Source organism: Thamnophis sirtalis, unplaced genomic scaffold (assembly GCF_051295495.1).
Source record: "Thamnophis sirtalis isolate CommonGarterSnake01/CBP01778 unplaced genomic scaffold, rThaSir2_p1.2 scaffold_4, whole genome shotgun sequence".
NCBI classification, from domain to species: Eukaryota; Metazoa; Chordata; class Lepidosauria; order Squamata; family Natricidae; genus Thamnophis; species Thamnophis sirtalis.
Window position 1 is genome coordinate 107721427 of NW_028261384.1, and position 11664 is coordinate 107733090.

General features: G+C 38.0%; 1 protein-coding gene and 1 pseudogene across 1 annotated transcript; both read left to right on the forward strand.

Annotated features, from left to right (window-relative positions):
* Window positions 1–3929: 3929 nt before the first annotated feature.
* On the forward strand, window positions 3930–4910 carry LOC148046051 (olfactory receptor 10A7-like). Its single transcript, XM_087714459.1, has one exon. It carries the CDS (start codon window positions 3930–3932, stop codon window positions 4908–4910), a length of 981 nt encoding a protein of 326 aa, XP_087570585.1.
* A 4011-nt stretch (window positions 4911–8921) lies between these two features.
* LOC148046052 (olfactory receptor 11L1-like) lies at window positions 8922–10365 on the forward strand (annotated as a pseudogene).
* Window positions 10366–11664: the final 1299 nt, after the last annotated feature.

Below are 11664 nucleotides of genomic sequence, written 5' to 3' on the forward strand. Positions count from 1 at the left end.
GACAGATGATGGAAGCAGTTAGCTTCCTCCCATAATTGGGGCTTACCAGGGGTTGTAAAAATCTAATAGATACCTTTCACCCTGGCTTCGCTGATAACGGCTAAAGAGCCTGTGGCCTAATGGCTAAGATCTATGCCTAGTATGCCTAGTATGCAATATAGCCCAGGTTCAAATCCCAGTAAGGGTATGGCTAGCTGATGAGAGCTAAATAGCTTGAAATAGATCTATACTAGTCTCCCTTTATTTATTTATCAGCACAAATAAAAAAAAACCCACAAATATAACAAAGGCAACAGTAAAAATATTGGGTTTCTGTCGTGATGGACTCTTGTGACGAGCCGAATGACAGATGATGGAAGCAGTTAGCTTCCTCCCATAATTGGGGCTTACCAGGGGTTGTAAAAATCTAATATATACACACACACACACACACACACACACACACACACACACACACACACATATATATATATATATATATATGAAGTTTTCGCGGGTGTTAGTATGTAGGTCTCTAGTTATTCGGGTTTTCTCCCGGGTAAAAATTGGAGATGTCTTGGCGACGTTTCGACGAAGTCTCATTCTACTCATTCATACTTCAGGCTTGGTACTTCCAGGAGCAATGTGAGGTCTCGGCTGTTTCTTCGTTTTAACTGCCAGTGGAGGTTTGAACTGATTGGGTGGGAGCTTGGCTGTGTCCTGATTGGGTGGAGGTGTGTCCTGATTGAGTGGAGGTGTGTTCTGATTGTTTGGCGGTATATATATATAGATAGATAGATAGATAGATAGATAGATAGATATAGATATAGATATAGATATAGATATAGATATAGATATAGATATAGATATAGATATAGATATAGATATAGATATAGATATAGATATAGATATAGATATAGATATAGATATAGATATAGATATAGATGATATAGATATAGATAGATAGATAGATAGATAGAGAGAGAGAGAGAGAGAGAGAGAGATAGATAGATAGATAGATAGATAGATAGATAGATAGATAGATAGATAGATAGATAGATAGATAGATAGATAGATAGATAGATAGATAGATAGATATATATATATATATATATATATATATATATATATATATATATATATATATATATATATATATATATATATATATATATATATATATATAAAGTCACAACCCCTGGTATGCCCAAAGCTGACAAATGGTGTTCAAAAGTCAGCTGTGGGTCCAGGAGGACTCCCAAGTTGCGGACCCTGTCTGAGGGGTGTAATGTTTGACCCCCCCAGCCTGAGCGATGGAATACTTGCCAAATTGGTGGGAGGGAAACACAACAGCCACTCGGTCTTATCTGGGTTGAGCACGAGTTTGTTAGCCCTCATCCAGTCCCTAACAGCTTCAAGTCCCTGGCTCATCACGTCCACCGCTTCATTGAGTTGGCACGGGGCGGACAGATACAACTGAGTATCGTCCGCATACTGGTGGTATTTTATCCCGTGCCGCCGAATGATCTCACCCAGCGCTTTCATGTAGATGTTGAAAAGTAGGGGGGACAGGACCGAACCCTGCGGTACCCCATATGTTAGGGGCCTAGGGGTCGATCTCTGCCCTCCAACTAACACCGATTGCGACCTGTCCGAGAGGTAAGAGGAGAACCACTGCAAAACAGTGCCTCCCACCCCCACCTCTCGCAGTCGTCGCAGAAGGATACCATGGTCGATGGTATCGAAAGCCGCTGAGAGGTCAAGGAGAACCAGGATGGAGGCATAGCCTCCGTCCCTGGCTCTCCAGAGGTCATCGGTCAATGCGACCAAAGCGGTTTCTGTGCTGTAGCCAGGCCTGAAGCCTGACTGGAATGGGTCAAGATAGCTAGCTTCCTCCAAGGCCCGCTGGAGCTGAAAGGCCACCACCTTCTCAACAACCTTCCCCACAAAGGGGAGGTTGGAGACTGGACGATAATTATTAAGAACGGCTCGATCCAGGCTCTTAATAATTATTAAGAACGGCTCGATCCAGGCTCGATCGAGGAGCGAGGGGAGGGCTCGATCGAGGAGCGAGGGGAGGGCTGCTGCAATGCTGTTGGGAGGCAGGTACGTTAACAGCAAACCCACTTGACCCTTGAGGTCCAACTTCACCAGCAGGGACTCACACCCAACAAGCTCCGGAGCAGGGATCCTACGAGGTACTAGAGACTCTTGGATAACAATAGCCACACCTCCACCCCTTCACTGGGCTCTTGGCTGATGGAGCACCTGAAAACCTTCTGGGCACATCTCTACGAGGGGGACTCCTCCTTCCGGGCCCAGCCAGGTTTCAGTAATACATGCCAGGTCTGCCCTCTCGTCTAAAATTAAGTCCCGGACAAGGGGAGCCTTGTGAACTACAGACCTGGCATTTAGCGACAACAGCCTGAGACCAGGGTCCTGATTACTCGCGCCATCTGGCCTTGGAGTGGGACTCATAGGGCCGGAAGGAGGGATCTCTGTGACGTAGTGAGCCCTCCTTCCCCGGTAATGGCCAGCCCTAAAGTCCCCACCATATCTGCCCCTCCCTGTTACGACCGTGATGCTCCGGCCCACTCCCGTGTCCGTGGTTCCCTCAACCACCCCAATGGCTCCTGCATTCCCCGGCAGGCCCTCCGAATCAAACACACTCATTTGTTCACTCAGACAATCCCCACGTGGTAGTTAAAACACATAAAATACAACAATAATGGAATAATAAAAAATAAAACATCTTTTACTTTCCAGACTCTTCTCCCCAAAGGTAATTTTTATGTTTTTTTCCACCCTTATCTGGCTATTTTCAGTTTCCCCTGGGCATCATCAGTTAGAGACATGTGGGTTTCCTTTAGAATAAGCTGATCTAATTTGCACAGCAGGGACTGTGCTATTCAATATAAGTTATATGTAAAAGCTATGATAGTATTCTTTTCTTTTCTTTTTTTGAGCCAGTATTTATTTAGACTTCACTTCAAGTATTTCCTTTATTTATGTCAGTCCTGACTGCTGACATAATCTTGAGTTTGAGAGATCAAGAGAAGATTAAATGGAGAATGTGGTGCTGAAAGTGACAAAAGACTAAAAGCTACTCACTAAATATCAGGCTTCTTTTAAAGGTAATTCAATTTTTTCCATACCCATTTACACAACCAGAAGAAAGGTGTAGTATATTTTCAGACAATAATTTTTCACTTGCCTATTTTACTACTGTTTCCTTTTTCAACATAATATGGATATTATGCTGCAACCCCAATTCTTTCTATCTCTGATTTTAGCCAGCCATAACTTGTCTCAGAGTGATCCGATCATTCAATTTAATTCTGTTCATTACATGAAATGAAACTTTATTTAGGAGTCTTTTGAGGCTTCTAGAGGCTAGATTTTCAATTTTTTAAAGATACATTTTTATTATCATTTTACAAAATTGTTGAAACAGCATTGTTCATTCTATTTTGGTAAAAGAAAGCTGGCATTGAGGTATGAAATTCTTGGCAAATAGGTGAGAAAAGGCGAATATATAGAAATTATTCCCTCTGGAACTATTAATGTACCTACAATTCTGCCCACCCCATTCCCAAAAGAGTCCTCCTCATGCTTCTTAAAAGAAGTATTTATATAATGGAACTTATTGATAGTGAATTTAGAAATTTGTATATAAAAAGAGGAAATGAATGGTGACATATGATTATAGTTTTTCGCAGTTGTTGAACTATTGTGTGCTACACATCGTAAGTAAGAACTCTCAAAATTTTACTTGCTGGATGTTATATATGCAGAAAGAGAATGAGAGAGAAAGTCACATTGTGTGTACAGTATATATGAGAAAATAATTCCTAGCATTTAAGTTATTTTATTAAACAATAGGGGAAATACAAAAAAGAAATAAATTCTGTATCATACTTATCATACATATTTGTATTATATTCACAGGCATGGCAGTGGCAGAACGAGAGAACCAAACTGAAATCACAGAATTATATTTAATGGGATTTGTAGGACTTGGGGATCTGCAAGTTCCTGTCTTCTGCCTCTTCTTACTTATCTACCTTGTTACCATGGTTGGGAATATCCTGATCATTTTATTAGTTGTTATTGATTCCCACCTTCACACCCCCATGTATTTCTTCCTAGGTAATTTCTCTTTCCTGGAATTGTGCTACAGTTCTAATATCCTTCCAATGATATTGACTAGTCTCATTCATGGTGGGAGAAAATTAATTTCTGTAATTGGCTGCACAATACAATATTATATGTTTGGTGTCTTGGCAGTTGCTGAATGTTGTCTCCTAACGGCAATGTCGTATGATAGATATGTAGCAATCTGTAAGCCACTCCATTACACAACATTAATGAATGACAAAATTTGCTTCCAGTTTATAATTGGATCATGGATCCATGGTTTAATTGTTATGAGCATAGTTTTATATCTAATGCACTTGTTAAAGTTCAAATTCTGTGGGCCCAGTGAAATCGATCACTTCTTTTGTGAATTGAATCCAATATTAAAATTAGCATGCAATGAAACTTACTTGATTGAATTTGTAACTACTTTGTTATCTATCTTGTGTATCTTGCTTCCTTTCTTCTTGACTTTGGTATCTTATATTTTTATTATTTCTACTGTCATGAGAATGTCGTCTGTCAGTGGAAGGAAGAAGGCTTTCTCAACCTGTTCCTCACATCTTGTGGTGGTATCTATTTTCTATAGCACATTAATGATTGTCTACATTTTGCCCAAAACAGATAACCTGAAAAGAATCAACAAAATTGTATCTCTCTTTTATACAATCCTGCCTCCTTTGTTCAATCCCCTGATATACAGTTTACGAAATAGGGAGGTAATAGAGGCTCTTAGAAAAACAGTTGATAAATTGTATGCCATTGAAAGACTGTACCACTGTAATCTAGCATGAAAACACATACACATCTATATCATATAAATCAATATCTATATTATCTATCTATCTATCTATCTATCTATCTATCTATCTATCTATCTATCTATCTATCTATCTATCTATCTATCTCTCCATAATCTTTATCTCTATCATCTCTATCTTTATCATCTCTATCTCTATGTTTATGTCTATTTGTTTATGTTGTGTTATTTCTCAATATTGATTTTATTTGGGATTCTTTGAGGACACAATCACATTTTTATTTCTCCAGATTATTATATTAGAGATTACAGATACTAAAGAATTTTGCCATGATTTTGTCTTTCCCTCTCAAGAAAGCCAAAGCAGCATTATTAGGCATCAGTTGTCTTCTTCTATTTTAAAATTATACAGTTTTTAATGAAAATATGTTATGTATTCCAAATGTCTGATATGCATTTTGAAATGAGTGCATTTCTGGAAGATATGTTATCTTCCTACTCCACAGAATGAAGCATATAATTTTTATTATAGCCATTGTGTAGGAGAGGATGGAGGCACCAATATCAACACCAGAAAACTCCCCTCTTTCCCTCAGATGCTTGCTTCTTATTGGGATGGAGGAATTTACACCGAATAGAAAAGACTTTGTATGTTAGGAAGAGGATGAGATTATTATACATTTTTAATGTTTCAAGAAAGCTGGAAAGGCATTGGGGTGATGCTGGCAATGAATATTTGTCATTTAGCCTGTAGACTTTGTTGGATTCAAATGTTTGATGGACCAATGCAATTCACATAGTGCTATTTTACATGTCTTTCTACTGGAGCAACCAATCAAGGAGAGGGAAAAGAAAGATGACTCATTTGGGGAACACAGATCCAAAGGAAATATGTTTTACTTCTGATGTTTAGAACACCCCTAAAATAAAGACTACGTTCAATGTTTTGAGTCATGATTATTTTATTTATTCGGTTTTTCAAAAATAAAATTTATATGCCAACTATCCCAATAAGGTGATTATTGGATCTATACTTAGCAGTGTGATGGAAACAGTTTGTTATTTACTTATTCTGGGATTTTTATTTTAATTCTCCCATCTATGCAACAACCTACAGAATACAAAATAATAGAGTTGGAAGGGACCTTGGAGGTCTTCCAATCCTTCCTCCAAGTTATCCCTCATCCAAACATTAAACCAAATGACTTAGTTCTGATGCTATGATGCTGATTGTAAATGCTGATAGAATAGCTACCTGCTACTTAAAGTGCACGATGAAACTTTATTGGACTAGAATTAGTAGTCAGTATTACAATATCACAAGAAGGAACAAAGTTGTCTAGTTGGTTTTCAGTTTCTTTCCCAAGACTATGAATTAAAAAAATAATTTATGAAAATTCACTTGCATTTTCTGTAAGGCTATGCTTTTGGGGTACTGTTCAGAGGTCTGTACACTTTTCCAAAGAATTTATAATATTTATATTTATTTTTTTACTGATATTGTAATTTAATATAGTTTTTGTTGCTTAAAACATATGTCACATATTTCATTGCAGCAAAGAGTCATTTTGGAAAAAAGTTGAACTAGGAGAAAACATGAACAATAAAGTCAGAAACAAACGATAAAAAGGAGTTAAAACTGAGTGAGGAAGCATTAGACGGAGGTTCTGAGAATATTAGAGTAGCCAGTAGCCAGTATATTATGTGGAAATATGTAAAGTGAATCTTTTATACAGAAAAAGAAGATAAAATGCACACACCCTTTTTGTGAATCTTCCACTGTAGTAATAATATATATTCAACAGATTTATGTATGTTTTTGGATTCCCACATGCATATATTCCCCCATCTAGAGAACTGTTCTTTTCCTCTAGGATAAACCAAGTTAATTTGCACACCAGGGGCTGTAGTCTTCAGTATAAGATAAATGCAAAGTTAGGATGTTGTCTTTTATAAAAACTGTGTTCAATTAGATTTTATTTTAATTATGGTAGTTTTTAGTTTGCTAGTCCTGCCCAGTTCTACAGATAAAAGTAAGATTCCATAGACATCCTGGTGCTCATGGTTAGAGAAGTTCAAAATCTCAATGAATTGCAGACTCCTGCAAAGCTAATCCAATTTTTTCTACAGCCAAAAGACCCATAAGATAGATGTGGTACATTTTCAGGCAATACCTTTTAATAGCTTTTTTTTCAGTTTTTCCTTTCAAGGGAATGCTATGTAGCAATATCCCAGCCTCCTGTTTGTAATTCTGACCCACCAGATCTTCTCCCAGAGTGATCCATTCCATTTAATTCCATCCTTAAACATAAAAATTAAATTTTATTTTGGACCCCTTTTAACCTTCCTGAAATTAAAATTTAATTTTTTTAAAAAAGTTGTAGTTTTATTACAATTTTACCAAATTCTTGAACTAGTATTCACAGTTATCTTTTGATAAAAGAAACTGAAATACAGAAAAAGCATAATATTATAGCAACAGTTTATACATTAGTCCTTTGGCTGGGATTTCTGGGTAATAGAATCCCAATTTACCTAGAAGATGCTATATTAGAGGTAAGAATTATACTGTTTTGAAGTTCTGGATTGAATTTCAGATTGGATATTCTTTTGAAGCCTAACTTCTTATTTTTCTGAGATATACAGGGCACATACTTTTCCCACATAACCCCCACAAAGGGAAAAACTTCATACTTCTTAGAAGCAGGACTTACACAATGGTGCATACTGCTTTTATAATTAGGATTTACTGCATGAAATGAGAAAAGGAATGGATTATCTGCTTAGAGTTTTGTCCAGTTATACAGCTACTATTACTCATCATGGGAATACAGTCTGAAAGCTTTCTTTCCTGGAAGAAGAAAAGAAAATGACAAAGCAACGTAATATATGTGAATACATATGAAAGACACTATTTGATTCCTAGCATTTAAGATAATTTACTTATCAATACGTATATTATACATATATTACCTTAGTACACATATATTACAAATTCTAAATATTATGTAGTACCATAATCAGAATAAGCTCCTACATGAATAAGCAATAGTGAAAATATAAGAAGAAATAATATGATTGGGATAAACATAAAGCCCATTGTGGAAACAACTAGTGGGAAAGAGGGTGTATTTTCATACTTTCTTGTGCTGATGTATTTACCAAAACTGTTGGCCCTCTTTTGGTTGAAGAACTTCCAGAATTTCTAAGTAGCATTGCTGAAACATTTTCTATACAATAGCCATGTCCCTAAGGTGGAATGTGAGAATTGTAGGTCATAATTTTATGGTGTTGTGGCTACAACACTGAATTATTGACTTTGTATTGACTTGTAATATAACGTGCAAAACAAACTGTGGAATGAAACCAGCATATTCAAGTTCTGTGTTTCTATTATAAATGAGCATATGCCTTTCCTGTTTAAAATAGGGAGAAAAGAAAGAAACACAGCTTCGGTTGATTTGCAAACATGGTATCTTGGAAACTTAAGGCATGATTCAAAGATTCATATTTCTCAGATATGATGAGAACTTTAGGAAAATAAACCTTCTCTTGGTGAGCTAAGTGGTAACATCTAAAAAAAATTGCCTGTCTGAAAAAAATAAATGGTTTCTTCAAGTGTCAAATCAGTAAAAATAAAAAGGAGAAAACGAATTTCCTCCGAATGTCACTTTCTAATTTTAATTGGTGTAGAAAATGTAAATGGATTGGCAAAGACTGTTCATGTTCACAATAAAGTTTATTTAATAAAACACACTGAATTTTGTGAGACTTAACACATACAAATAGAAAATGAAAATCCAATGGACTTTAATTAGTTTCCCTGACCTTATAATGTCCACCAGTTTGTTCTCAAAAGATTTTTTCTCAGGTCCCCATGTATCGTGTTGCTGTCATTTCTAATTGTTAACAAAAATAACCCCTCTCATTCCTTTTTGTATATCTCATGTTTTATAACTGTGATAATTAATTAAGAGAGAAAAGGATAAGAACTGCATAAATAATTTCTGGGAAGCTCAAATAATTAAGTATCATTCTTTCTGGAATGGCAGAACCATTTCCAGATAATCAAACAGAAATCATGGAATTCATTTTGCTGGGATTTGTGGGACTGGAAGATCTGCAGGCTCCTCTCTTCTGCTTCTTCTTACTTATCTACTTTGTTAGGGTGGTTGGGAAAATCCTCATCATTTTGCTGGTCGTTACTCATCCCCATCTCCATATCCCCATGTACTTCTTCCTGGATAATCTGTTTTTCCTGGAGATATGCTACAGTTCAAGCATCCTTCCAATGATGTTGTCTAATCTCATCTATGGTGGAAGGAAATCCATTTTTGTAATGGGCTGCATGATGCAATATTATTTTTTTGCTATTTTATGAGTTGCTGAATGTTGTCTCCGAGGGGCAATGTCTTATGATAGGTGCTGTGGCCCAACAGCAGCCTGCTGAACTGTTGGTGGAATCTGATAGCGATGAACAATATGGGACTGCCCTGGAGGTTGAGGAAGACTATGAGGGGTGTTCGGAGTCAGGTGGCATTTGAGTCAGGGAGCAGTGAGGAAGAACAGAGGGAAGCTGTTCCTGACATACGTATGTGTAGGGATGCGAGGAGGGATCAGCTTTGGAAAAAGAAGGAAATAGGAACAGGTGGCTATTGATTGGCCCTTCCAAAGAGCTTATTGGTAGAGCAACGGGAGGGGAATTTTGCAGGAAGCAACAATTTACTAATCCAGCTATAGTGAAAGATTGGGAGAATTTTGAGAGTTCAAGCCTTGATTCATAGAGACAGCGTTCTGGGCTCCCAACCAAAGGGTTGATTGTCTCTCTCCTTAGTTGTGGCAGACAGCCAAGTCTGCATCAGTATATATTGTAGAGGCTTGGGACAGAACAATAGGTATGTAGCAATTTGTAAGCCACTGCATTACATAAAATTAATGAATGGCAGAATATGCCTCCAGTTTATAGTTGAATCATGGATCCATGATTTACTTGTTATGAGCATAATTTTATATCTAATGCACAAATTAAAGTTCTGTGGTCCAACTGAATTGACCATTTCTTTTGCGAATTTAATCTAATATTAAAGCTAGCATGCAGTGACACACACTTGATTGAACTTGCAACTACTTTGTTATCTATTCTGTGTATTTTGCTTGCTTTCTTCTTGACCTTGGCATCTTATATTTTTATTATTTCCATTGTGATGAGAATGTCATCTGTTAATGGAAGGAAGAAGGCTTTCTCAACCTGCTCCTCATACCTCATGGTAGTGTCCATTTTCTGTAGCACCTTAATCATTGTTTACATGTTGCCCAAAACAGATGGACTGCGAGAAATCAATAGTTTTGTCTGTGTTTTATACAATCTTGATCCCTTTGTTCAATCCCCTCATATACAGTTTATGAAACAGGGAGATAATAGAAGCCCTTAAAAAGCAGTTGCTAAATTGCATGCCACTGAAAGAACTCAACACTGTAATCTAATATGAACTTTTTTGTTGTTCATGATCTTGTATTATGCCTAGTAAAAACAAGATTTGGGGTTCTTTGAGGACAGCATCACGTTTTATTTCTTTGGAATATTGTATTAAGGACATTAAGGAATCCTACCCTGGATTTGTCCTTCTTGATGATGTTCATCCATCATGTTCGAGGAGGACCTTGACATCTAACAGGTTGTGGGCTGTCCAAGATGTGTCCGAAGGTGGCTGGTAATGCCTATATGGACATGCAATACTCTGCCACATGTCAGGTAGACATGTGTGAGCCCCATTGTTGCAGCATTTGTGGCTCTGGCTTTGTGGAGTGTTCGCTTCTCTTGTACTATGGATCTTCTGTCCGCAGATGTCTGACAGCCTTGGTGGATCAACGTGCAACATGTTGAACAATCTTGTGCCAGGGGTTCCCAGGATGTGGTGTCAACTTCCAGAGACTTGAAGGAGGCCTTTTTACATGAGAATGAAAAAGCAGAGTGAATGGTATACACAAGTGAATATTTTTAGTGTTCATTCTACTCTTACAAATACACATTCTGATGAATTGTATTAATTCTTGTTAAATGTAAGAAAGTAAAACATGCATGTAAAGCCTATTAGATTTAGATTTTATTCAGTTTGTATGCCACCCTATTCCCGAGCGACTCAGGGCGGCTAACAATCAGAAGGAGAAGGGGGTACAAAATAAAAATAAAAAGACAAACAATTTAAAAAATACAGCAACAGTCATAACCTCGGATGGGGCTGAAAGATTTCACAGCCCCAGGCCTGCCGGAATAGCCAGGTCTTAGTTGCTTTGCGGAAAGCTGGAAGGGTGGTAAGGTCCGGATCTCAACAGGGAGATCATTCCAGAGGCCCGGAGTAACCACAGAGAAGGCCCTCCCCCGGGGAGTTGCCAGTTGACACTGGCCGGCAGATGGAATTCAGAAGAGGCCTAGTCTGTGGGATCTGATAGGTCTTTGGGAGGTAATTGGCAGGAGGCGGTCCCTCAAGTACCCAGGTCCGATACCATGAAGGGCTTTAAAAGTAACGACTAGCACCTTGAAGCGTGTCCGGAGACCAATGGGCAGCCAGTGCAGCTCGCGAAGGATAGGTGTAATGTGGGTGTACCGAGGTGCACCCACAATCGCTCGCACGGCTGCATTCTGGACAAGCTGAAGTCTCCGAATACTCTTCAAGGGCAGCCCCATGTAGAGCATGTTACAGTAGTCCAGTCTTGAGGTCACAAGGGCATGAGTGACTGTTTGGAGGGCCTCCCAGTCCAGGTAGGGTCGCAATTGGTGCACCAGGCGA

Excerpts from the sequence above, each read along its gene's own strand:
- LOC148046051 (XM_087714459.1), top strand. The coding sequence starts at position 3,930 with ATGGCAGTGGCAGAACGAGAGAACCAAACTGAAATCACAGAATTATAT.